Source organism: Aquila chrysaetos, chromosome 17, assembly GCF_900496995.4.
Source record: "Aquila chrysaetos chrysaetos chromosome 17, bAquChr1.4, whole genome shotgun sequence".
In the NCBI taxonomy this organism is placed as follows: domain Eukaryota; kingdom Metazoa; phylum Chordata; class Aves; order Accipitriformes; family Accipitridae; genus Aquila; species Aquila chrysaetos.
The window spans coordinates 20,746,596-20,774,049 of record NC_044020.1 but is presented as its reverse complement, the minus strand read 5'-3'; the positions used below and the strand labels follow the sequence as shown (position 1 = coordinate 20,774,049).

Sequence of the window (27,454 nt, the reverse complement as noted above, 5' to 3'; positions counted from 1 at the left end):
TCCCCAGACATGGAAGAAACTACTGACAGTTGCTTCTGCTGTCCAGTGTAACTGGGCACAAAAGTATTCCACAAATGCTTTTCTCTCCTCAGAGATAATCTTGGCCCAGCACAGGGAGCAAAGGTGGAGAGGCTGCACAGAGAAGCTATTCCCTACATGAGTGTTATTCATGGCTGGAAAAAGATGTCCCTACGTTTGGAAAACTCCTTTATTCCAGAGGCATCATGTTCATGCCAGTGAAATACCCCCAGTGATCCACCACAAGCTGCTTAACCTTTTAACTCAGAAAAATAACCTCTTCTAACTCTGTATTCAGAGGCAAGGTCGGCACGGCCAGAATCTGGATACATATCCTGCCCGACACTCCCTCAGAACCTGAGAAACTCCTCGTTTTCAGTCCACCTGTGTTAGTTTTGGCACACTGCTCAACGAAATCCCTTCACAGCAGGATGTGCTGTGACGGCTTTGCACAGCCTTATGAGGACCGCCCGTTTTTTGAAGTCACCAGCCCTCTGGCTGACTGCAGACTGCTTTAGCAGGCATCACGGCCTGCCTCTCCGCTCATCCCGGAGCCCCCGCACCAAAAGGCCGGGGTGAGCCGTGCTCTCGGCCGCGGCCTCTCTGACCGAGCGGCCCCGGGGCTGCCGCCGCCGCTGCTTCTCGGTCTCGGTTGTAGCATAAAGCCGCCCACGGACCCCACGGCCCAGCTGACCCCACGGCCCAGCTGACGGACGCCGGCGACAGGCCGCGGATCTTACTCCCTCTTTGCCTTAGTCACACCTCAGGCGCGGCGGGAACCGTCACTTCGGCTGCCCTGCCTGGCGCTAACGCGGCATCAGTTCTTTAAAATGCCACCTACACGGAATTAAATGCACATACAGGCTCAGGTATTCGCGTATTTCACAGGAAAATTACGGGCTGTAAAAATTCCCTGGCCGAGCAGAGGCCCGTCGCCATGCAGGCGCACAGCCAACGACCAGAAGAACACGGCGCCGAAGCTGCGGGGGGTGAGGGGGGCACCGGGCGGCGCGGGGTGCTGCTCCACAGCCCCTCACCGCCAAAACGCCGGCGGCACCGGGAAGGCCCCCACAGCCCCCGCGGCTGGCAGCCGGCACCGCCGCCGGGCAGGCCGACAGACGCCCGCCGCGGGGGGGGGGGGCGGGAGGGTCACGGCTCCGCCCCGGGCGAGCGGCGAGGGCCGAGGAGCGAGGGACTCCCCCGCCCCAGCGGCACGACAAGGACTCCTCCCCGCCTCCCCGGCCCCGCCTCCCGCCTCCCCGGCCCCGCCTCCCCGCTGCACATTTGTACTACCAGGCCTCGCCCCTCTGCGTGGTGAGCCTATCGGGCGCGACCTGTAGCAGCTGTCGCCCCGCCCCTTTCCTCTGCCACCGTTAACGGAAGCGCCCGCCGGCCGAGCGGTGACGCGCCCCTCCCACACGCACTGCCCACCCACCCCCTCCCGCCCCCCCGCCCCGCTCCGGGCGGTATGTGGGGAGCAGGCCCGGGGTGGGCGGCCGATGCGGTGAGTGGGGGCGGGCGGGGGCCGGCGACCGCTCCTTTCGTCTTTTTCCTCCTCGGCCCGTCTCCGTACTAGGCTGGCCCCGCGGGCCGCTGTCCCGCCCCGCCGGGCAGCGCGCTGCCGGGCTGAGGGAGGGGGCGGGGGGCGTAGGCCACCATCTTCGGGGCGGGCTGCGGCGAACCCGGCCGGCGGGGTGCCTGCGCTGCGCTCGGCCGGACCGCCCCGCCGCGTACCCTGAGCTTTCGGGGGGGGGGGTCGGCCACGGGGGTGACTGCGGCGGCGGCCCCCTGCGGCACAGAGGGGGTAAGTGGCGACGCAGCTGCGGGGGGGGTGTCTCGTTCCACGTTGCGCCCCGTACTGGTGCCAGTGCCGCCCTTCCTCCTCGCCTCCCCTCCCGGGCCCTGCGCCCTTGCCGCAGCTCGGGCGCCCTGCTCTCTGAGGAGGAGCCGGAGAGACGCCTGGCACGGCCGGTGTTGCCAGCGGGGAGCCGGGCAAAGGGTCTGCAGGCAAAAGAGTCTTCGGCAGTAAAGCCCAGCCTGCCAGGTGGGAGCGGGCAGCACGAAAACGCAGACCGAATCGCCTGGCGGGATGCTTCTGTATTTTTTTTACCATGGGGGCGGCGAGGCCCTGGCACAGGTTGCCCAGAGAAGCTGTGGATGCCCCCTCCCCGGCAGTGTTCAAGGCCAGGTTGGACGGGGCTTTGAGCAACCTGGTCTAGTGGAAGGTGTCCCTGCCCATGGGGGGTTGGAACCAGGTGATCCTTAAGGCCCCTTCCGACCCAAACCATTCTGTGATTCTACATGCTGCAAAGCGTGTTTATCGTTCAAACTTAAAAGTACTTCTGGAAAAATGAGGCAATGCATTCCCAGTAGTAGTAAAGCCGTTCAGTCGCAGCACAACACACAACGAGCATTCGTTCTGTTTAGGAGGAAGTTTTTGCTGCCAGAGTAATTGTGTTTAATTTGAGCTGTTCTGGTAACCCCTGGACCAGTAGAAACAGTGCTAATAATGGGAGTTGAGAGGCTGCCTGTTAGCAACGGCATTGCTAATAAAATTCCCATTGCTACATCCTTGATAGTTGATGTCCTATGATCCAGAAAAACCCACTGAGATTTTTCTGCTCGCTCTCCATGCATTCAGAGGTTTTGGACAAAAAGCTGCCTGCTCCTTATAAACAGTGTCGGTTTGATTTTGAATTCATCAGTAAGTTGAGCAATTTCCTTCAAGCATTTTGGATTTGTATCACCTTTGAGAACAGCTCTTTTATTTTTATGGCTTTCTGTGTTTCATGCCTTTGGGTTGTTATTCCATACTTCTAGGTATCCTGGAATCTACCTGCCTTCCCTAGACTTTGTGGCTAGAGTAATACATGTGGATTGAATGTAACGTTTTTGAAAGCTATGAGCATAACTGTCTCCTTAGTACATGGTTTATTCTGGAGGCTGTATTGCCCCCAGAGGAGTGTAAGTGTGTTGATGGGGCATGGATGAGCACGCCTCCTCTGTTTGTAACTTGTGCAAACAGCAATACTGATTTGATTGGTCAGATTCAAGGCCCTAAACTAACGTTGCAATGGACCCGAGGTCTGGCCGTGTTAGTGGGAATGTGAGGAGACTAAACGTTACCAAAAAAAAGCACGAATTACTTTCCGCTTAGCTTTAAAAAAGTGTAAATTACCTCTGCCTCCTCTCTGTAGGAGAGGACATAGCCAAATACTCATCTGAGAGGAAGGATCAAGTTGAAGGTGAAACGTCATCAAAAGATGTTGGCCACTTGTGCTTTAACACCAGGCGAGTGTAGGCTCTGTGACTTTGCATTGCTGTGAGGAATAGAAGAGACGTTGGCAGATGCCCTCTAAAATGGAGAACAATTTTCTTACCTGTTTCAAAATATTTTTCCATGTAGCTGATGTACCTTTAGTGTAGTTCTGCTTGAACTTGAGTCAGCTATCCACGTATGGAGCCTTGTGTAAGCTTCCATTTGTACTAAAGTAGGTTTGCCCTCCAATTCTGCAATTTAGAGATGTTGTGGAGGCCCACTTCCGATTCCCCTGTTTTCTAAGCACCTAGATTTTTGTAGCCCCATGGAGCTTTTGATGATTAGAATACATCTCTAGCTGGCACCATAAAGAGGTTCCTGGGATTGTTTTTCAAACAACCACAGATGGCTAGCTTGGGAAAAATAAGGGGGAAGGGTAGTGCTGGAAGAAATGCCTTCTGTAGTGCTGGAAGAAGTGCCTTCTGCTCTCAACTCCTGTCCCAGTAGCACTGGCCACCTGGTGCCTACTTCTGGTCTCCAGTTTTTGCCTTCTTCAGGTCTCTCCTTTTTTCTGGGTTGAAGTGTCCAGGAAACAACTGAAGCATCCAGGATATTAACTGGACATTGTTTGACTTACTTGTGCTGGAGGGTGTTGTTCCATTTCTTGGAAGCAAAAGTTAAGTTGAGGAAATTGTTGGGAAGAGTGCCAGCCTTGGTTAAGCAGTTAGAGTGGATGACTTGCTGACCTTTTCTGGGAGTAGGGCAAGCTTCTTTCTCTGAAAGATTCCCCCCAACCTACTTAGAATTTTTGCTTGAGGAGGGGGGTGGCAGACAGAGTTGACACGTTAGGAGATGTGTGCAAGTAGAGTCAAGTACTTTCAGAGTTTTCAGGATTTTACTGATGTATGAAGAAGGAGCTGTAATCTGGCGGGGACTGTGCTTCCAGAGGTATTCTGGCATAGCTCTTGGTAGGCTTGAACTTGTCTAGTTGCTTTTCAAACTTCCAGAAATTTGCAGCATCCACAGCATACCAGGAAAAGGAATTCCATAGATTGCCATCTGTTTTATGAAGAAGTTTCTCTTTCACTTGTTTTGAACTTGACACGTACAGCCTTTGATAGGTGTCTCCTTCTTACGTTGGAAGAAAATGTGATTCGTTATTCCCTTTTCGGTTTTGTCATGATTTTGTAGACCTCTGCTATATCCTTTCCTCAATCCTTTTTCTTCCATCCTGCAGAATCCAAACTATGGTAGTCATTGCTGGTGTAGAAGCCACTCTGGCTTTTGGTGCAAACCTTCTCTGTAATTACAAGTACAGAATACCAGTAATTTTACTGTATCATTTTTAAGTGGGTGCATTAGGGGGGAAACAAACCTTCATGCAGTGTTGAGGAATAACGTGGACTTGCACAGTTAAATAATTATATTCTTTGTCTTAGTTTTTAAGTTTTTTTTCTGATAACTTCTGATATCCAGTCTGATTTGTTCACTGCTGGTGAGTACCTAGTAGATGTTTTCATCAAGCTGTCAGGTGTAACCCCAACACGTCATTCCTGAGTGGTATGTAACTCGGAGCCTGTTGTATATGTGAATGGCCTTGCTTATATGACCATCAGTATGAAATTTAGCACCTCTCTGATCTGATAAAACCTATAGCTCTTGCCTTTACTGGCACACTTACAGACATTTGAGAGAGTTTACAAAATGTTTAACTAACTTAAAGGATAATACTGGATAAGTAGCAAATTGAGAATTTTTCTCTGAAAAAGAGAAAACAAATCTGCCCTTTGCCTGCCAAGGTTTTTTTTTTTTTTTAAGTATTGCAAATTTACTTTATTTTGCTTTTTTATGAATTTCTCAAATAATGCATTTTTGCAAATAGTATCAAAACTTTGTGTATGTGTGTGAATGTTTCAGGAAATGCTTCAAAGAACATCAGAAGATTTTTTTCCAAAGATGGAAAGTTCAGTTGAAGAGATGGATACCTCTGATACCCAGTGGGGCTGGTTTTATTTGGCTGAGTGTGGTAAATGGCATATGTTTCAGGTAAATACCTATGAGGTTACATTAGCTATCATGGATTCCATATATCAAACTACCTATTGCTGAATTTGTCTAAATGTGCTTTTTCATTTATTTTGAAGACCGATTCAAACAGTCATTGCTCTGTTAGCAGTGAAGATATTGAAAAGAGCTTCCGAACAAACCCACATGGTTCTGTTTCTTTTACTACTGCAAAATTTAACTACACGCTAGACTTTGCAGGTATGTATCGTTTCATAGAGTAAATTTAAATAATAGAAGGTGCCAGATACACTGGTTCATTTGTTCATTCAGCAAATTATTGTCCTCGTATCTAGTGCAAAAACTTGTGATTGGAAATGTCATCTTCACTGGAAAGAGCACAGGCGTTCTTAGAAGCAGCTGCCCTCTTACATTTTCTAGCGTAGTTTATTAATAAAAGTAGCATGTCTTGTTTAGTAGCACTCCATCACGTAACTGCCACTTACCTCAGCTGTAGGTGGTAAGTAGCATACATTTATGGGACTGGGAAGTTTGAACCTTTTTTCTTTAACATGCAACTCATGTAAGCTTGAAAAACCTCTTCCATTCAGAGTCTGTATAAGAAACATTGATATGAAAGAAGTTTTCTGCAAAATACTGGCATCAAAGTGATTTAATAATTCAGCAGGTAGTTGAAGCCAATTCTGTTCTCAGAATAACAAGGAGAGAGGCAAAAGGATTTTTCTAGTAGATTGTAAAGATCTTTCTTATGCCATACTTGTAAATTGCAGAATATTACAGGATTCTCATGTATGTAGCTAATTATAAATTCATCTGTCCTTTGTTCAAAGGTGTGTTCTAATGACTTCCTCTTTTTTTTTTTTTTAAGCTTTTCTATCCATACTTTGTTTATTTTCTGATTAAATTACAAAACGGCTATATGCTTAAATAGAAGCCTTTTCCAAATGAAAGAAAATAATAGTATTTCAAATACAGAAAGTGGGGACTGGGTAAAACAGCGATGTACTGGGAGTAAAGTAGTATGTAACAATACAAGGAGATTTATGTTTGCTTGTGTTGAAATGTCTGTTTAAAAAAACCTTTGTTTTGCATCTGGAATAAAAACACTAAATGCAAATGCTAAAGAACGATTTTTATGTTACTGTTTGTAGGTCATGATGTCTTGCCTTAAGGACAGTAGTAATGTGCTTTGTCATCCTAGTTGTATTAAAGTCAGTGGAAGTTTTGCCAGTGATTTAGTGGGGCTGAATGTTAGATGGGTATTTTAACAATAAACATTTTGTTTGTGTAATGTTTGCTCATTTTGTCAACTCATATCAATGACAATGATTCTGAGGCCAGTATTTAGAAACTTTTATTGAAAATGCTGATTTGTTAATTGTTGAAATAGGAATTCCTGTCAAGCAACTTTGGGTGTAGTAATGTTATTTTAAAAAATGACACTTAAATGTTTCGTATGCTATAGATGAATTCCAGAAATTTTCATCCTAACTCTTGTTTTATGCACAGTGATGAAACAAACCAACCTAACTACCCTTAAGCAGCGTCCAATAAAGAGAGCTCCCTTTTCTATCAGTGCTTTCAGGTAAGGAAATAAAAGGAAGACTCCTTATTTTTATTTTATTCCTGATTCTTCTAAGTAAAATGAAACAAAAATATGTTTTATATTTATTGTTTATATTTATTTACTTTTTGCATCAAACAATTTGAGAGGTGAACCAAGGTGGGAGAGCTAGTCAAGTGAAGAAGGAAGACATTTCAGAGAAGAGTGACAAATGAATTTTTAGTTTGTTTTTTATCTTTTTTCTGAGAAAGTAAGGAATGTGTAGTGGGAGAGGCAAGGCATACTGAATACTGATATCCTTTGGCAAGGCTCTTAAAGCTGTGCCTGACTTTAGTAATTGGAGTCCCTTGCTGTAAATACCTGTTGAATCAGAATTTCTGTGGAGAAGCAGCAGCAAAAAATGGAGTAGTTTGTTCCATTGTAATAATGACTTCATAAATTATTTAGAAGTATTATTGTAACAGCAAAAAATATTTGAGTTATATTTTCTTGCCTGTATGTTTTAATCGTTTACTCTAAAATGATTTGAAATTACAAGAAATTGCATCATAGCAACCAGATTGTTTTATGAGTCTAATTGCTTTAGATTGTAAGTTTCTTACTATTTGATCAGTCATTAGATGTAAAGCTGTACTGATGTAAATCTGATACTAAACAATAAACTGATCTATGCAGTGATACTACCACAGGTATAATTGACTATATGGGATATGAGGGGTCTTTCCCCAAATAGTTTCTTAGAAATAATTTTAGTTCTAAATTGTAGCCTGGTTATACTTTCAAAAAGAAATCTCACATTTTTAATAAGAAATGTAGTAGCCATCTTTTTTATGTGGACATTCAAGAAGGCCTGGGGTTGTTTTTTTGAAGTGTCAGCTCTTTTTTAGTAGATATTTGCTGAAGAGTGCGTGCAATAATGTGGCAATTCACTTCCGTTTTTTTGTTTCTTGAATAATTGCATTCAGTGCTCTTCTGCCATGTGATGACACCATTCTTTACTTTCAGGAGATTGCTTCTTTTAGTCCTGGTTTTAAGGCTTAAAAGCTGCTATGTATGTGGTGTATATGCTTAAAACACTTTTTTTTGAGGGTTTGGTTTTGGTTTTTTAAAAACAAATTCAACTATAATTTTCAAGTGTCTATTTCTAACATGATGCTTTTAAATACTTCAGATGAGGGCTCAGTTTCCAGAGGCTTAGGCTAGTTGTAATTCCTGATAGTTTGGAATGTTCAGGCTGTATCTACACTCTCACATTTCTAAATTGGTGTTGCTTTCTTGATGTTGCGGACCTTTCTGACCATCTCTTCTGATTTATCTCCCTATCTTTTGTTGCGTAGATGGTGTATTAAAACTGTTCATTACCATGGTTTATTTATAGTAAGCTAAGCCAGAATTCGAATACAAAATAAGACCTCTTGCCTTTGACCTTACCTGCTGACAGCAGCCTCTGTTTGAATTAAAACTCTAAGTAGTTTTGTGTAAGTTGGGGTTTTTTGCATACCGTGTTGTTTGGAGCAGGAGTTTGACAGGAAGAAAATGCCTCATGTCTTTGATGTGATGTGTTTTTACCTTTTTTTGTTTCAAGTTTCATCTGTGAAAATGAGGCTATCCCTATGCCTTCACACTGGGAGAATGTAAATACTGAGGAGCCATACCAGGTAAGAGTTGGTATGCAAGTTGGTCAAAAACATGTGATAATGAAATAATGCATCGAATTGAAATCGTACTAACCTCTTTTTTTCCAGCTTATTCCATTGCAAAAGAAAACAAATGAATATAATGAAGTTTCTAGTCTCTTTGGAAAAACAATGGATAGCCACCGAATTAAAAGAATTAAGAGAATACAAAATCTAGACTTGTGGGAGTTTTTTTGCAGGTGAGATTATTTCTAAAACCAACAGTCTTAGGATTGTTAACGGAGCAAATCTTGAAGGCATGCAGCAGAAATATGTTTAATTGCTTTTATTATTCATGAAAATGTGTTACTCTTTATCTTTTTAAAACTTTATTTGTCATTCCTCTGCATTCAACATTCCATTTTCAAAACTCTGTAGCTTCTACAGGTGCAGAAATGTAATACTTGTAGATATGCATTAGATGTAGCACAGATAAGACTGATGCATTAAAGATGTTCAGGATGTCCATGTGGTAGATGCCCATGATACTTACGGTGAAGTAAGGAGAACAAAAATAAGCTTTTTGTAAAACAATTCCTTGACAGGCTTGTATTATTTTAATTTTTAGAGAACAAAGCAAATTAATTTTTGTGGCTTGTTTAACTTCTCAACTTTATGAAACCTAGGACAGAATTAAGTGTCCAATTAGCACATATTCAGGTAATTTCTTTAAGTGTAATGTGCTACAAAAGCTTTTTGTAAGTTCTCTTCTTTTCCCTCTTCATATTGTGCTGGCCTGGAAGAAGTAGGAAGTGCTAAGTTCTGTTTCCACTTATTTCGTAGTATCAGTCTTAAGCAGTTGTATTTGACAAATGTTGTTTGTGTAGCCTCTAAGGAGGAGTACATATCAGAATCAGTTTTGAAGAGGTACTACACTATTAAAACCAACTGAACTAAGTTATATAGTGAGGAAATAACTAAGCAGATGTATATTAACAATTTGTATAACTTGTATGATTTTTTGAAAGATATGTAATTTATTGTTAATTTAAAGCTGTATCATGAATATACATAACGAAATGAATTTAAGCTCTTGGTTAAGAGAGTTAGCCTTCTCTTAATTACAAATTTATTTGGTTATGTTTACCTGTTTAAGTATTAAGGCTTATTTGCTTGGCCTTGTGTTTCAACATCTACCTTTCTACAAATAAGTTTCTGTAGAGGTATATTTATACCATCTTAATACCAGTCTTAGTTTTTGAGAATAGGAGTAGCAAGCAGACTTCAAAGTAAATATCCTTTGAGTCTCCAGTATAGATGGCAGAGGGGGGCAGGGGAAGACCTTTTTTGCTTAGCTTAGGAACTGATGTCATTTGGAGAGTGTTCTAGTTTTCCTGACTGGTCAGTGAGTAGAATTCATGGTTTAAGAACTCTGAATCTATGGATGCTGTGCTAGAATATTCTCAAGGTACAAAACTGAGAATGGCAATTAGAATTTCATACGTCAGGAGTATTACAGTATTGCCATATAACTAACTACAAACCAAGGTACTTTTTAGTACCTGTACAGTATAAAAGTATATGGAGAAAAGTAATTTCAGTTTTAAAACTTCTTTCCTGTATCAAAAAAATGCAATTAACGATGAAAATTGCTGGAATAAGTGTATGCAATTGAGGCTTAGCTGCTTTTCTGCTGAGGGTAAAATACAGCCTTGGAGTAGATGGGCTTACACTGGTGAAGAAATTATTGCCCAGTAGTATATTGCAAAGAATAAGGTATTCCAACGTTTCAAATTCACTAAAAGTTCTTTTGGTGTCCCATGTGGGAAAGTGAAAGTAACAGGTGTATTTTAGTCTGGCATATTTTGGTTCATGCATCTCAGTCTGATGTTGTAGAGAAGTAGAGCAAGTAGAAAACTGTGTTTTATCAGTGGGATTGCTGACCATCTTTAGAAACAGCTTGTGTGCTTGCATGTGTACAAAGAGCATGTCTCCGGGTGTTTAGTTTTGCTTTAGGTTTCTCCTTTATTGAGCAAACTGGCTGTATGTGAGCCTTCTGAGCAATGGATCAGCTTCGTTTTGTTTTACTGGATTAGCTTGTTACTGCTGGTGGAAAGTGCTACGGTGATGGTTTCTAGAGTAGTTGGACTCCTTGATTTCTGTTCCAAATCAACAAAAAATCCCACTGTGGCATTTCTGCATTCTGCAGAACCACCTTCCCAGTGTGCTCAGTATAGTCCACTACTTAGGAGGAACAATTGCCACTTAAACTTTTGTGGTTTTGAGAAAGTGGTTTTTGTTTGTTCGATAAGGTCAGTGATTAAATTTGAGCACTGCTTGAATGATTATTTGTCATTGTAGCGGTCAAAACATGTTTGCCTGTTATAATAGTTCCCATACTAATGACTATTTTAAATTGTTTTTATGAAATGAACTGATCAGAGGTAGTGAAGGACTGTTACAGAACATTTTTGGACAATTGATTATTCACCTTTTTCTATAAATCTGTTCTGTTCCCCTGTGTCAGGAGAAGTTACTCTAGGCTACCTTTATACATTGTCAGAGATCAGCAGCCAGCAATAGAGGGCTGCTGATAGAAAAATTTCAAATGTGCAGCGTTACTAACCCTTAGCTCAGAGCTGTTGCCTCACAAGGGTAGTTTCCTCAAGAGGCAGGGAATCTTGGCTCCTGGGTTTTGTTGAATTGCCAATAGAGTGGAACTTGAGTGCCTGGAACCTCTGTCTCTCTGACACAGAATGTCACAAATGAGATTATTAGTGAAACCTTCCAGATGCCCTTGAGATTCTACTGACATTCTTCTGATTTGGAAAGCAGTTGTAGGGAAAAAAAAGACCCCAAAAAATTAAGTTGCCAAGACATAGGTATTTTAGTTTGCACTAACTGGAGGAGAGAAAAAAATAAAAGCTGAACAATAAAACAGAATAAACATATCTTTCAAGCTATTTACTGCAAGATTTTCACTTCTGTGAAATGTACTTACTTATAAATAATGCATAATTGCAATGTAATGCCATTAATGTGATAAAGGATCCTTGCTGCCTGTCTCTTTCCCTGGACCTGGTTGATAGGACTTCTTGGACGACATCTCAACTGTAGGCCCTGAGAAAGCTTCCCCAATTCAAGTGTGCACTCCAGTTCTAAGCAGATTGCTTAATTTGAGAAACCTAAGTATGTAGCACAGTGGCCCATGCTCTGTGGCTTTTGTAGGAAGAAAATTCAGGTACATAGACAAGAACAAAGCTATGATGCACTCTGACTTGTTTTTGTCTGGACAGTCAAGGGATCATAACTAGGAACAGCTCAGTGATTCAGACACAGCTCCAGAGTCAGCTTCTTCATAAATCTTAGGAAACCCCAGCTAACAAAGTCACTTAAAAAAGATTGATGGAAAATGTATCTCTTCTTTAATTGAAGGTGTGCTATGGCCTTCTGCCCATGAGAATGTAATATATGTTCACCTGTAGTATAAGGTCATCTTTTTTTTTTTTTTTTTTTTTTTTTTTTTTCCAAAATTCTAGACCGATGTAACCCTGTCAATGCACAACTTACCTGTTTTAGGGAGTATGTGAACCATAAATTCAGAAAACCATTGTGAAATTATCATGTTAAAGTAATTTTACCTAAAAAATTAGGTAACTTTATTTTTAGTATTTTTGCTGGTTTACCTGGGTAATTATACTTTATAATCCACTAACTTTGTTATCCCTCCCACCATGTGTCATGGTTTAACCCCAGCCAGCAACTAAGCACTATGCAGCCACTCACTCAATCCCCAACCACCCAGTGGGATGGGGGAGAGAACTGGAAGGAAAGAGGTAAAACTTGTGGGTTGAGATAAGAACAGTTTAATAGAACAGAAAGGAAGGAACTAATAATGATAATAACAACAATAATAAAAATAAAAGGATTGGAATATACAAAACAAGTGATGCACATTGCAATTGCTTAACACTCACTGACCGATGCCCAGTTAGTTCCTGAGCAGCAATCCCTCCCAGGCCAACTCCCCCCAGTTTGTATACTGGGCATGATGTCCCATGGTATGGAATACCCCCTTGGCCAGTTTGGGTCAGCTGTCCTGGCTGTGTCCCCTCCCAACTTCTTGTGCCCCTCCAGCCTTCTTGCTGGCTGGGCATGAGAAGCTGAAAAATCCTTGACTCAGTATAAACACTCCTTAGCAACAACTGAGAACATCAGTGTGTTATCAATGTTCTTCTCTTACTGAACTCAAAACATAGTGCTATACCAGCTACTAGAAAGAAAATTAACTCTATCTTAGCTGAAACTAGGACACCATGCTATGTAAGTAGGCGGAAGGAACAAAATGGGAGAAAAATGCCTTTCTTTTAAAAATGTATCTGCAGAAAATGACCGCACTGAAACTATGAACAATGTTGATAAAATTGGTATAAAAGACCTTTTTTCTTAATCTTGGATTACTTCTGAAAATAGTCCACAGCATCCAGAAGTGTGTGATTTCTAAACACATACCTTAAGAATTCTGATCTGTTTAAAAACTAGGATCATCTAGACACTTGTGAAAGTGGAATTTATGGAGTGTTTTAGCTCTGTCCCCTCTGCAGTGTTTTCAGAGTAGCAACTTAATTTGATTGTACAGATGTTTGTAATGCTCTATTGTGTGTTCTCTGTAGGAAAAAAGCTCAACTAAAGAAGAAAAGAGGTGTCCCAACTATTAATGAGCAGATGTTATTTCACGGCACCAGTAATGAATTTGTAGAAGCAATATGTATTCATAACTTTGACTGGAGAATAAATGGGATGCATGCTGCTGTATATGGAAAAGGTAAATATTGTTGTCACATGCAACAGTTTGGTAATCTTAACAGTTCAACATTGTTAAGTGTTCCCTGTAGTAAGTTCTTCGTGATGTACTCCCTATGTTTATCCAAGAGCCGTTTAATATAGCTCTGCTTTGACATCAAGTGTAGTTAAGACTTAAAGTTAGGATGCAGTAAGAAATGTAATTGTCACAACTGGCTGGTAGGACCAGGGAGAATGGGGAAGGGATACCCAACAAAGCAGTGTTGATCACAAGACAATCTCCCTACTAAAACGTTCCCACTAAAATATTTGGTCATGTTGCTATAATCTAATGATTTAGGAAAAAAAAAAAGATTTGGATTGCTAATGAACATAAAAGAACAGACATCTTTCATCATCTTGATACCTATATACGTGTTCTAGTAGTTAAGCTGTCGTGATAAGAATGTTACCAGATTTTTTTTATTTGAAAGGGACCTATTTCGCAAGAGATGCATCATATTCCAGTCGTTTCTGCAAAGAGGACATGAAGCATGGAGATACTTTTCAAATTCATGGTGTGAATCTGCAGCCTCATCTGCATAGACCAGATAAAGTCATGTTTCTTGCTCGTGTATTAACTGGTGACTATATCAATGGTGATTCAAAATACATGAGGCCTCCTTCAAAAGATGGAAGTTTTGTGAACTTGTATGACAGCTGTGTGGATAACACCTGGAACCCAAAGATCTTTGTTATCTTTGATGCCAACCAAATCTACCCTGAATACTTAATAGAATTTTGTTAAGTTTGAAAAGAGCTGAACTGAGTATTGTTTGTGTCTTTTTTATACTTTTGTTCCTTTTGTAAAGACAACAATATAAAAACGTGAAAGGAGAGAGGTGAAAGAAAAGCTAGCATATGTTTATGGAAGAGGGAAGCTATTAAACATTTAAGAGAGATGGTCAAACTGTTTTTAAAAATCTGTAAACTTTACTAATGCATTTTTCAAATGTAGAGACTATTACAAATTTGAAATTGCTTAGTAAGCCTTAAATACATTGGGCATTGGTAAGTTTTCAAAAGCAAGATTTATGTTCTGATTTTTTTAATATATTACAAGTATTTATTCATGTGGTAGAAATATGGCTGTAATATAGTATGCATATGATGAAACTAATCTTTTATAAAGATTGTGTGTAGAACATAAAAATAGCGAAAACAACAGCAACAAAAAAACCCAGGGGACTTAGCTACATATGTGTGTATGTCTGTGTTCTGTAGTACATGTTGCTTGTGTTTGAAGGTCTCTTAGTTTGGATTCTAAACCTACCAACAAAAAAAAAAAAAATTCTGTCTGGAGAAAAGTGATGAAGGAGCTATGAAGTTCACCGAAGCCGTTAGGTTTAACTTCAGGTACACTTTACTGTAAGCTTCAATTATATACTTGCAAAGCTTTAATCATATACTTGCAAGATTACAAAACCCTTGCACTAGGATCTGAAGTTCAGTTTTGATGGAAATGATGCCCATAAGCTCTTGTGGTTGTTAATTGTTTGGTAGCTAACTGTTGAGCTCGGTGTTGGGATGTCAGCAGTTCTTCTGAGTTCTCTTGTTACAGTATGCGTGTGCATGCACTTACATTCATGCAGCTGTGTTACTGATTCTTGCCTGGTCAGGGTTTAAGAAGCACTCATTGCTTGTGTACTTGCTGTTACAAAAGACAATGTTTAGATTAGCTGTACTGGAAATAATCCAGTTAAACTAACAATGAAAATTTCAAAAGATGCCATCCTTTAATTTTTAAACACCTTAATAGAAAGCTTTCAATAACACTTGTGTAGATCAGGTCTTCATAACTGGTATAGTTGTAAAGTTAAAGAGTATTTTTCACATGTAGAAAGAGCAAGAGACAATATTTGGGTAAAGAACAAACTCGAGTACCTAAATACATGAAGAGCCTGCAGAAGGGGCTGTTACAGTGAAATGCACTGAAATGTTAAACAGTTTGCTATGAAGTTGTGTCCCAAGTGTTTTGCTTTGTTAAAGGACCTAAGGAGCACTAAGAGACAAGGTCTAAGTGGAAGCCTTTCCAGACTTCTTTGTTGGCTATGACCAGTAACAATTCCCTAGAGAAATAGTATATAATTATGGCAGATATAGAATGATCTGTATTGGTCTGTCATGGAATTGCTAATGGGCTTTTTGGGTCAAAGGCTATGTTTAAAATCTGTTGTATTTAAAGGGCATGACCAACTCTGCTCAAAATCATATTAAACCTATGGAACTGGAAGCAGAATATCACTACATATCTGGCATCGTAACTGAGGACGCAAACATCTCCTCCTCAGTGCTGTTATCTTTGCCTGTCAGTGGATCTTGCACAAGTTGGGTGTCTGTTTGTATTTATAATTTCATGGCAGCTTTTCCTTTTGCTTCTGTTCCTGAACCATTTAGGGCTAAGATGCATTTTCCTTTATTTTAGAGCAACAGGAAGTATGCTCTGTGATCCCAGTTAGGAACTCTGGGTTCTACTGTTGTAGGCGTGATTTGTGTTTGATTCACTACTATGCTAGCTGTGCAAAAGGCACATTGTTCCCCACATTGTACAGAATATTTAATAGCAAATCATCAGCAGGGAATTTGTGTATTACTGAGTCCTTTTTATTCTTATACTGTATTCTACAGAACATACATTTTATGAAACTAACAAATACATGTGTTGTTGTTCCTTTGATTTGGTCTTTTATTTCTTCTGAGGTCTGAACTGACCTTTTTAGTTAAGAAAACTAGTCAAGTTTCTTTTTTAGTGTCTCATGGGCACAAAATGCCATCGTCTATACTGATCTTCGTTACTTTTCCAGTTGTTTGTGTGGTGGTGTCTTGTTTACTACTTAACTCACTTAAATTGAATGGCAGAATTTAATTCTTACCAAATCACTGCACAATTGTAGTTTCAGCTCTTCTTTTAATGTACTGTTCTGCTTTCTGGTGTCCATTTTTGTGTTGATGAATCTTGATACTGAAGGTATCTGTAAAATAGCTATCCTTTTGCTGGCAGGTGGGGAGAGAGATTGTTATTGCAAGCAAAGTCCAGAACTCTACAAGTAGCCAATACAAGAAATAGTTGGACTTAATAAAAGGAACAGTGAGAGAGGAATGGAGGAAAATAATTTCTTGGACTATGGAGCGTTAAAGAAATGAAAAAGGGTTTGGTGTGATTCTGGGGAAGGATACCTGCTGTTTTCTGTTACTATTTCATGTAGTGAGACTTCATGCTCCATTTTCTTTTCAGACCTGTGCAAGAGCATATCATTCTCACGTGTCTTGATCTGAGGTAAAGCTTTCTTACTAAATTATTCTTGTGGCAGAATGTTTTTACATGGGCACAACACTTCAGTATGAGCTGATCTTATTTCTGTATCATACTGGCCTCCTGTGCCGGCTTTGCTTTTTAGAATGCGTGTGTGCTCAATTATTGCTGAACAGATCTCATTTCATCCAAAGCAGTTTGGGAGAGTGTCTGTCTTCATTCCAGTTCATTTATTTACAAGGGCAGTGTGTACAAACTTTAAGTCAAAATCTGCAGAAACAAAAGGATACAGCTTTATTTTTTAATAGATGTCCCAGTACCGTCACATGCAGGCTAGATGTGAGATACATAATGTACGAGCTGGAGTTAGTGACTTAAATTCCAGGAGTACATTGGATGCCAGTTCAGCTGGTGGTTTGAGGACAACTGATCCTTTTTAAACCGTTATCAGCACACAAGCTCATAGCAGGAAGGCTGCAGTGAGTTTGTGCAGTCTACAGAGGTGGAGATTACTTTCAGGAAGAAGACTCATCGGTAATTGATGTGCCTCTCAGTGGCCTACACAGACTGTACATCTGATGAGCATGTCAGCCTTGAAATTCCTTTGACCTGTATGTCCATCCATGTTGTAACTATGATTATTATTAGGCACTGTCCAAAACAGCAGACTGCCAGAACAGTATAGGTCTGCTCCAGTATAGCCATCTACTCTTTACAAGTCACCAAAAAATTGTGTGGATTGACAGCTGGAATACTTTGTAATGTGTTTGCTTCTCTCATGCTGCTTTTGCTTTTCTCTGCTGACACAACCCTGCAGTTAGTGAGGGAGTTTGAGGCATAATCTCTGAGCAGCCAAAATAACAATGTGGTTGCTTGGCTGTATTTTGTTGTTGTTTTGGTTTTGTTTAATGGAACAGAATCCGCTCACATTGCTGATGAATTCACTGACTTGATTTCTGCCATTTACAGAGTAGAAAAGCCTATGTCAGCAAGCTGTACTAGAGGTTGAGAGTTTTGTTGTTTGTTTGTTTTCTAAAAACATACATTGCATAGCAAATGGGCTGGGGACCCTGGCCCGGACCCCGGCCCCCCCCGAGTCACCGGCTAGTCCAGCTTAAAGTTTGCTGGTGAACAGGCGTGCGCAGCCCAGGCACGCCAGAACCGGGGAAGACACAGAGCCTCCCCCCGCAGCCGGCACCGGGCACACGGGCAGTGACCCGGGCAGCTGGTGTGGGGAACGGACGCCGTTCCCACCCCCGCGGCTGGAGGTCCGAGACCCCCACTGGCTCCCGGAGCTGACGCGGAGACCCCGCTCGCCCCAGGCGCTGGCACCACAGGCCGGGGGTGCCCACCCCCCGGTCCGACCCCCGCAGCTGGCGCCGAATTCCCCTCGCGCCCACGCGGGTCTCGCCGGGAGCTGGCACCCGGTCCTTGGGGCGCACGCTCGCAGGGGACAGAGAGGGAGCATCCGCAGAGAGATGCTGCGGAAGAGGTTCGGTGGGAAGGTACAAGACGCTGGCACGGGCTGCGTCCATCAGGCACGGGGCTCGGCCAGACGAGCGTGCCGACCGGCCCCGTTTTCCAGCCGGCCGGCCCCTCTTACGCCCCTTCCTGTCTCCCCCCTTAGTTGCCCCCGCTGCCCCTTCCCCTGCGCGTCCCCCGCCCCACGGGTCTCTACAGCTCCGTCCATTCCCGCGCTCCTCCCGGGCCGGGGTCCCCCGCTATGCAATATTATCAGTTGCAAAGTCCAGGCTGATCTTCCTGGAAGTGGTACCTGTGGTTTTTTGATCGCCCGTCAGTCAGCGTGCATGGTGAGGTTTGTTTCTTGCCATTGTCTCCACGTCTGTTTTGCCAGGTCTGTGTCTCAGCGTGTTTTGTTCGTGGTTTCCCCCTTTCCCCCTTAGTTTCCCCACGGACGGGTCCCCAGTCAGGTAACCTCGCTGGAATAAACGTTCTCACACTCTCACATGCCCTTATCAGTTGATGTGACTGACCCGGTTTGGTTCTCGTCACTCCCTCCCTTATCATGTCAGTCAGGTTTGTGTCCTCCTATGTTCTTGTTCACGGCTTCCTCCTTTTCTTACTGCTGTCCCTGTTGCACTGGAAAAGGTCCTTGACCAGATACCCTTAAGGGAGTGACACTCTCCTTCCACATACCCAGACAGATACTTGTGCCACATAACATGTCCTACAGCTCTGGTCCCACGTTTGTCCTAGCTTAGGGATTTAGTTGGAGAGGTCACATTTCATTCCTATGGTAATGAATGCACGTAGTAGGATCGTTTGCACGGAGTTTTCATCCTGATGCCTGGACAAGAGACAGCCAAGGTGCACACAAAGACTGGAAGCCTGCAAGTTCTTTTGAGTGGATCTTCTAATTTTAAAGGGCCCAGTGAATGTAGAGAAGTAGGAGAGTATTTGGTGTATAGTAGAATAAGTAAGAAAAAAATTGCAATGTAATGAAGAGAGGGTGTACAATATGGGAAAAGGATAAAGAAAATAAACCCTGCCTATTCAGACATGAATCAGTTCCATGGCATACCATAAAATGAGTTTCTTTTCCTTGTGTGCTTTGAGCTGTCATGAGTTTGATACTGCTGTCACGTTAAGGATTGCCAACCAGCTGGTCCTGGCTGTTTGCACGCCTATTTGCAGACATTTAAAGATAATTTACAGCTACTACTTTTTTAGAGTCTTTTGCAAAAGACATTGTGACTCCACTGCTAGAAACATCAGTGTTAAGCTATGCTCTTCTCAGCTGTTGACTTTGTTAATGAGAAATGTTATTAATTTCTGTATTTATATTTTGCCTGTCTGTTGCCTTAGAATGTCTTCGAGGTTCTTTTGTTCAGTATTTTCCTTTTTAGGAAAATTTATTTTGCAGTTAGAGAAGGATGAAAGAAGAATAAGAAAGGATAAATGTATCAGCATTTGGGGAAGCTGCTTGGTTCATGTGCTGCGAGTGTGCTTATCAGGAAGGCAGATAGTGGAAATGACATTATTTTTCCTACCTGAAACCAAGAACAGTTAGATAATTTCCTGTTTCAGTCTACTAGCCAATAAATGCCAAATTTTACTTAAAGGGAATGAAATCATATTGACATCAAAAGGAATAACCTTAAATGTTTCTTCTCTTTACTCAGGTTCTCCACTGATATGGTTTTCTTCCCTTTGACTAATAAAGCAATGTAATATGTAAACCAATAACAGGTGGTGAGTATCTGACTCGTGTCCTGGTTTCATCAACAATATAAGGCAACTGAAGGCCTCAGCCTGCTCACATCCCTCTTTCTGTTCCCATGCTCTATTTGTATTCACATTGTCATAAAGTGAACCTGACAAAAGATCTGAATCTTTGTTAAAAACTAATTTGGAGTGGGAAAGATGGTTCAGCTTAGTTACAGTGCCATTCAGTTTTCTTTTCTGGTCTATAACACTACTGCATAAATAATATATTGGCTCCAGTATATCTATCCACTGTTGACAAGACACAAAGGAAAATGGGAGAAGAATGTCAGGAAAAAATGTAACAGGAATGACAAACCTGTGTCTTTGGAAGTAGCTCCAATTTATGGTGCATTGTGCATGAAACGATGTCAGCTGTAATGAAAATCTGCCACCTCAGACTTTGTCAGTCGGTGGTCAGGCTGAAGCAGGCAGAAAAGACTGGAAGGGCAACAGCTCTACTCACCTGTGAGTACGGCTACTGTGGTAGTCACAGTAGGCTTTTTTAATTTAAAGAAGGAGTCCTTAAGAGAAGGATCACCTAATTGCCTAAAAGCTTAAGGCATAGGAATTAGAGCAGTAGTTACAAAATGTGTTTGTCCTTCAACCTACTTATTCACCTTTCTATGCCTCACTTCCCATTTCATCTCATCTTTTATGTTTACAACACATACGGAGTGCAGCTTGCAGCTAAGCTTGACTAGCGCCTACAGATGCCCGCGGATACGCTAACGCGGTTTATTGTATTAAGTGATGTGTTTTAAGTTACAGACCTTGTGGTGACCAAGTAGCTAGTACGCGTAACTTTTTTTCCAGCCAGTATCTACCTTTGAGCTGGTGAAGATTGTCCAAGAAGGTAATCCCAACACAGAACAGTTGGTGCAAATTAGTCTTTCAAAGGATGATTGGATATTGGATACACAGTGCTATTATCTATGTATTAACCAGGGGGATTACTTTTAAAAAACTTTTTTTGATAAAAGGGCTGGCTGACACAAATATTTCCATCATAGATTTTGTGTTAACACAACTGCTGAGAATACTGTATCCCTGACAAAGCTCTGTTAACTAATTACTGGATGTGTATGAGAGTGACTTAAATAGCAGATCCAGACTGATTTTTTTTAATGTTTTTTATTTTTTTCTTTTTTTTTTAGTATAAGAAATATGACCCAAAGCAATGGGATAAGACAAGGATAAGAGATGGAAAACCTGGGAAAAAAAGATAAATGGGAGAAAAATGGTTACATAAGTGAAATAGTGCATGTGTGTGCATGTATACTGGCGCTGGGGAGCGGAAGCAAGAAGGGGAGACAACATAAAAATAGTACTGCTTTGAATCTGTCCTTTACAATTTTTAAACTCAATTTTCATGTTGATGATCTTCCTGACTATTCAGCAACCTTATGTACTCCCAGTGGGACGGAGTATTCGATGGAGAGTCGGGGGACCTGTAGTCAAATTTTCATCTCTTTGGCACTTTGTGATGAGGGCAGACTTACAGAAGTGGTACGTAAATGATACGGAACTGTCAGAAATGAGAGACGTAGCTACAGCACCTCTTCTAAGCACTGTTGTAAGGAGCACGGGGATAGCAAAGTATTGCTGTTTGCTGTAAGCATAACTGCCTTCTCATGGGGCCAACATGCTTCGTGGAATATCTCCACACTGGTGACGTCGCATACCTCTTGTCTTTGCATCCTTTCCATGACAAGTGTGTGATATCAATTTTACTGTACTTAATTGATCACTCTAGTGTGACAAAAGGAGCAAAAATGTTCTGGTTTATGCTAATGAATCAGAGGAAACTGTGTTGTTGCTCTGAATCCTTCTAGTCTATGAAGCAATTGATTTCTGGACAGGAACTGTCTTCTGTGTATACACTAGCTATTGCAATGGATCTCCGTTTTTCTTGGCATTTAGCTGCTATGGTGGTAAATATGACTGATTTCCACTTTCACAGTATGAACTTTCTCTGTCTCTTTGTACGAAAGAGGTTTCTATCAAGCATGCTCATAAGATGGTGAGTTTCTAAAAGTTTTCCTTTGATGCACAAAATCCTTCACTGAACAGTATTCAACACTACTTATGAGAATTGTGTTAGCGAAGACAATATAATTCTCCTTATAATAACTATTCATTTAAACTGAAAAGTCCTGAGTGGAAGAGATGTGACTAACAGAGCTTTTAGCTATCAGTGCACTTCAGCTGATTCTGGGCTGGAACCTATGTAACGCTTCATCGCAGATTGCCAGATTGTGGACAAAAATACACAGTTCACCCCCTCAGCATAACTGCGGGGGCAATTGGTAAGGCAGTATATAATTAGTGTTGGGTTTGATCCACAATACCTTCCCCTTAGGAGAGTAGATCAGGATTTTTAATGGCAGTGTGTTTTTAAGACTGGTTTATGGTTCAGCAGACTGTGGAATGTTGAGTAAAATTAGAACTGTATCATGGCACAGACTGCGAGAGAAGTCCATCTACTGCACAGCTGGCTCCACATCCTCGCAGTGAAACTTTCCAAAATGGTGTTTTTCTTTTAGATTAAAAATTAAATGCTAATCCTTTTCAGTTTGAGAAATATGAAGCGTGTGGCTGTAAAATGTGATAGGAAAAAAATCAACGTGAAGAACTGATTTGAATGTTCCCCTGGGAATGTTGTGGGTTTTAATATTTCAGAAATGGGTTTGCTTAGCCCTGAGGGAAAGGGATTGGAAAAGCATGATAGACATGAGCATGCACAAAGATCTTTCAGTATTAAGGGGGAGGAAATAGGTCACTGTAGATTAGATAGCTAATTTGGTTTCCTTTAAAGCCACAAGAGCTATAAAGTGCTGACCTGCAATCGGGAAGAATGGATACTGTCTTCTGAGGGACAGGGCAAATAAGCAATGTAGATCTTAAGTCTTCTTGCTTTGTAAACTCTTGATTTACACAAATACACCTGTTAATTCATGCTTTATTACTGCACTGATGTTGCCCTACAGGAAAAAGTGCCAGTTTATGCAACAGCTCTAATTAATCATGTGCCAATGCTGAGCTACCCATGGTTTCAGAAAAACGTTTCTAATGCAGGTTATATGGAAGGAAATACTTTTCTTGTTAGTTTTTTTTTTTTTTTTTAATTCTGTACATTATGCCCAAGAATGGTCCATCCCATCATCTAGAAAGTCAGCCAAGAGTGGCAAGATGCCTGCATGGATGAACAAGGAGCTCCTGACTGAACTCGGGGAAGCACACAAGAGGTGGCAGCACGGGGAGGTGACCTGGGAGGATACAGCAACGCTGCCTTGAGCATGCATGCGCGGGGTTAGGAAAGCCAGAACTAACCTGGAGTTGAATGTGGTTAGGGATTTGAAGGGCAACAAAAAGGGCTTCTAGAGGTGTATCAGTAACAAACCAAAACAATTAGGGAAGCGATGGGCCTGTTGCTGAATGGGACAGGGGACCTGGTGACAAAGGACAGGGAAAAGGCTGAGATACTCAATGCCTCGATAGTAAGATCTGCCATCAGGATTCCCAGGGCCCTGGGACAAGCGGCAAAGCCTGGTGGAGTGAAACCTTTCCTTCGGTAGAGCTGGATCGGGTGGCTGGTGTAGGGTCCTGTGGCTGGGGTGCCGCGTTGGGTGGTTATCGGCTCTGCAGGAGGAATAGGCAGGGCAAGCGAGGCGGGGGGGCATCGTATGGAAGGGAGGGGTTGGAGTGTATGGTGCTCACGGTTAGTGACGACACGGCTGAGAGCCGCTGGGTAAGGGTGAAGGGGAAAGCAAGTAAAGCAGATGTTGTGGGAGTCTACCATCGACCACCCAGCCAGGACAACACCAATGAATTATTCTACAAGGAATTAAGGGATATCTCTAGATCAACCGCCCTTGTCCTTATGATTTTAACTTCCCAGACATAAACTGGGAATATCATACAGTGGACACAAACACGTCCAGGAAATCGCCGAAGCACACTGAAGATAACTTTTTGGTGCAGGTACTAAGGGAGCTGACTAGGATAGGTGCCCTCCTAGATTTGTTTGTAAACAGAGAGGGTCTCGTGGGTGAAGTGGTGATTGGTGGCTGGCTTGGTCACAGTGACCATGAAGTAGTTGAGTTTCAAATCGTTGGTGTTAGGAGAAAAAATGCCAGCAAAACTTCAGCCCTGGATATGGGGAGAGCAGACTTCGAGGCTGCTGAAGGAGCCAGTTAGTAAGGTCCCCTGGGAATCTGCTTTTGAAGGTATTGAGGTCCATGAATGCTAGTGACTTTTTAAGAGCCATCTCTTAAGAGCGCAGGAGTAGGCAATTCCAAAGTGTGGGAAGTCAGGCAAGTGGAGCTGAAGGCCAGCTTGGCTGAGGAGGGATCTTCTAGAACTTAGGCGAAAAAGAAAAGTAAACGGACACTGGAAGCAAGGACAGGTGACACAGGAGGACTACAGAGATGCTGTTAGGCACTGTAGGGACAAAATTCATGCAGCCAAAGCTTGATTAGAGTTCAAGCTGGCCAGCACTGTGAAGGACAACAAAAAGGGCTTTTTAAGATATGTTAATAGCAAAAGGAGAATCAGAGACAACATTGGTCCATTGCTTGACAGGGTCAGTCACCTCACAAATAGGGACATAGACAAAGCAGAGACATTTAATGCCTTCTTTGCCTCTGTCTTTAACACTGATGATGGGCCGTGGGACCCCCGGAGCCCTGTGATGGAAGACCGTGACTGGGGGGATGATAAACTCCCAGCAGACCCTGAACTTGTTCAAGACTTGCTGCTCCAGCTGGATGCGCATAAATCTATGGGGCCTGATGGGATTCGTCCCAGGGTACTGAAAGAGCTGGCCGGTGTCATCGCAGGACCTCTCTCCATTACTTTTCAATGGTCCTGGGAGTCTGGAGAGATCCCAGTCCACTGGAAGCTGGCAAATGTTGTCCCAATTTTCAAAAAGGGTAAGAAGGAAGACCCTGGTAATTACAGGCCTGTCAGTCTCACTTCATTGCCTGGTAAAATTATGGAGAAGGTTATTCTGGGAGTTACTGAAAAACACTTGAGAGACAACACAGGCATTGGTCATAGCCAGCGCAGGTTCACGAGGGGAAAGTCCTGCTTAATCAGTTTAATTTCCTTTTATGACAAGGTCACCCATTTGGTTGACCAAGGGAAGCCAGGAGATGTGGTGGTTTGGGATTTTAGCAAAGCTTTCGATACTGTCTCTCACGGTATCCTTCTGGACAAAGTGTCCAGCACACAGCTAGACAAGTCCATCACACGTTGGGTGAGCAATTGGCTGACGGGTCGGGCTCAAGGGGTTATAGTAAGTGGGGTTACAGCAGGCTGGCAACCAGTCACCAGTGGGGTTCCCCAGGGCTCAGTTTTAGGGCCAGTGCTCTCTAATGTTTCTATAAATGATCTGGACGCAGGAATCGAACGTACATTAAGTAAGTTTGCCAACGATACTAAACTAGGAGGAGCTGTGGACTCCCTCGAGGGTAGCGGGGCCTTACAGAGAGATCTGGGTAGGCAAGAGCTGGGCAATCACCAACCGTATGAAATTTAACAAGAGCAAGTGCCGGCTTCTCCACCTGGGACGGGGTAATCCTGGTGCTGATCTCCTCTCTCTGGTGACCAGCGACAGGACACGAGGAAATGGAATGAAGCTGCGTCAGGGGAAGTTCAGCTTGGACATTAGGAACAGGTTCTTCACTGAGAGGGTGGTCGGTCACTGGAATAGGCTCCCCAGGGAAGTGGTCACGGCACCAAGCCTGTCAGAGTTCAAGGAGCATCTGGGCGACGCTCTTAGTCACACGGTTTAGTTTTAGGTAGTCCTGCGAGGAGCAGGGAGTTGATGATCGTTCTGGGTCTCTTCCAACTTGAGATATTCTACGATTCTAAGTCTATAGAACCTGATGGGATGCCTCCCTGAGAAGTGAGGGAGCTGGCCAGTGTCATTGCAAGGTGACTTGCAATCAGGAGGAATGTTTCTGGCAGGTTTGAGGAAGGTGATCCTTCCCCTCTACTCAGCACTTGGACCACATCTGGAGTGTTGTGTGCAGTTCTGGGTTTCTCAGTATGAGACATGGACGTACTGGAGTGAATCTAGCAAACAGCCACTAAAATAACTAAGGGATTGAAACACCTGAGGAGGGACTGAGAGAGCTGGGACTGTTTAGTCTCAAGAAGAGAAGGCTCAAGGGGTAATTTTATGAATGTATATAAATACTTGGTTGAGGGGAATAAAGAAGACAAAGCTAGACTCTCCTCAGTACTGCAAAGTGAAAGGACAAGAGGCAATGGACACACATTGAAGTAGAGGAAATTCTACCTAAACATAAGAAAAAAATGTTTTTACTGTGTGCATGGTCAAACACTAGAACAGGCTGCCCAGAAAGGTTGTGGAGTCTCCATCTTTGGAGATTTTCAAAATCCAATTGGACAAGGCCCTGGGCAACCTGCTATAGCTGACTCTGCTGTGAGCAAGGGGTTGGAATAGATGACAGCCAGATTAATTCCATGATTAAAGCTTGATTTTTAGGAAAGTCTTACATGGTTTTTTACAGTGTAGCATGATCAAACTTACACTGCTGCAGATGACATGAGCATGAAGCCAAACATGTATTTCCTTTATTCTGGCAAGTGAGATGACTCTAGAGCAGGTCAAGCTGGAAGACCTCCAGTTTCCCAGTTGTCAGTTAATACGATTTCCATTTTATTGCCAATCTGTAAATTTCTTGCACTATGTTTGTAACTCCAGTTTCTATAAGTTTTCCTCTGATCCCTGAGCATAAAAAAGGAAAACATGATTTTGAATGTTATTATAAAGTTCCCTTGGGGTGATGCGATTTCATAGGCAATTAAAAGCTGGATTAGTGTGGAAAGCCAAAATAGGCCTGTTACTAACAGCCTAAACATAGAAGAAAATGACCCCTTGCATCCCAACAGTATGATGGCTCTCCAGACTGAAATAAACACACATCACCATAAACAAACTGAAATACAGCCTGTTTTATTTAAAGGGTGGGGTTTTTATTTTTATACTGCATTTGGCATTTCCTGACTTAAGAGCTGCAAGCTGTCTTCTGCCTACCACCTGTTTCTGTTTGTAGTTCTGGCATATGTATAACCCAGTGGTAAAAACTGTCATCCAGTTTCTAACTCATTTTACTTTAAACTTAGCAGTCAGAAGGATTCTAGCTCTGGACAATATGTTTTGCACCCTGGTATTTTTCAAAATCTCTTGGTTTTAGTCCTTGAAGAAAATCAAGAAAGTTTGTACCTAGACTTCATAGAGGACAATTTTGGACATGTATAAAAGGGAGGAATTCTTTAAAGTATTCCGTTTACCTCTGTAATTTAAGCCTGTGCTAAGAAATAGATTCATGCATATGCACCTTTATTCTTGGTCTCTTTTTTCTCTTTGCAGTTAGCGTCACAGTCTCTGACATCACAGTATATGAGTTTACTGCTTTTCACGCCACTTACTCCAGGAGGGAGATATGGAAATGGATTTTATTCTGACTTTTCATGAAGAACAAACTTGTGGCTGCTGAAACTTGTCAGGATCTTTGTCTCTGCTGTCATCAGCTAGGGAACTGAGTGCATATGAAAGTATATGATCAGAAACTGCTGAAAAATCATGGCAGTACATGAGCGCAATTTTGAAAGCAAAA

At 42.3% G+C, this 27,454-nt stretch overlaps 1 protein-coding gene across 2 annotated transcripts; it reads left to right on the top strand.

The window, feature by feature from the left end:
* The first annotated feature begins 1,397 nt into the window (after nucleotides 1-1,397).
* On the top strand, nucleotides 1,398-19,777 carry PARP11 (poly(ADP-ribose) polymerase family member 11). 2 transcript variants are annotated; one of them, XM_030041164.2, is made up of 8 exons: nucleotides 1,398-1,522; nucleotides 5,195-5,323; nucleotides 5,422-5,542; nucleotides 6,812-6,887; nucleotides 8,452-8,524; nucleotides 8,612-8,742; nucleotides 13,156-13,307; nucleotides 13,759-16,001. In XM_030041164.2, the coding sequence occupies exons 1-8, from the start codon at nucleotides 1,487-1,489 to the stop codon at nucleotides 14,070-14,072; spliced, it is 1,032 nt and encodes a 343-aa protein (XP_029897024.1). In that variant the 5' UTR covers nucleotides 1,398-1,486; the 3' UTR covers nucleotides 14,073-16,001. The 2 variants fall into 2 exon arrangements, with proteins under 2 accessions (XP_029897024.1, XP_029897025.1); XM_030041165.2 differs by lacking the exons at nucleotides 1,398-1,522; nucleotides 5,422-5,542 and having other exon boundaries at nucleotides 5,198-5,323; nucleotides 13,759-19,777.
* Nucleotides 19,778-27,454: the final 7,677 nt, after the last annotated feature.

Excerpts from the sequence above, each read along its gene's own strand:
- PARP11 (XM_030041164.2), top strand. The coding sequence starts at position 1,487 with ATGTGGGGAGCAGGCCCGGGGTGGGCGGCCGATGCG. Across the intron at positions 5,324-5,421 it reads GTAAATGGCATATGTTTCAG|ACCGATTCAAACAGTCATTG; the intron begins GTAAATACCTAT and ends TTTATTTTGAAG. Across the intron at positions 13,308-13,758 it reads TGCTGCTGTATATGGAAAAG|GGACCTATTTCGCAAGAGAT; the intron begins GTAAATATTGTT and ends TTTATTTGAAAG.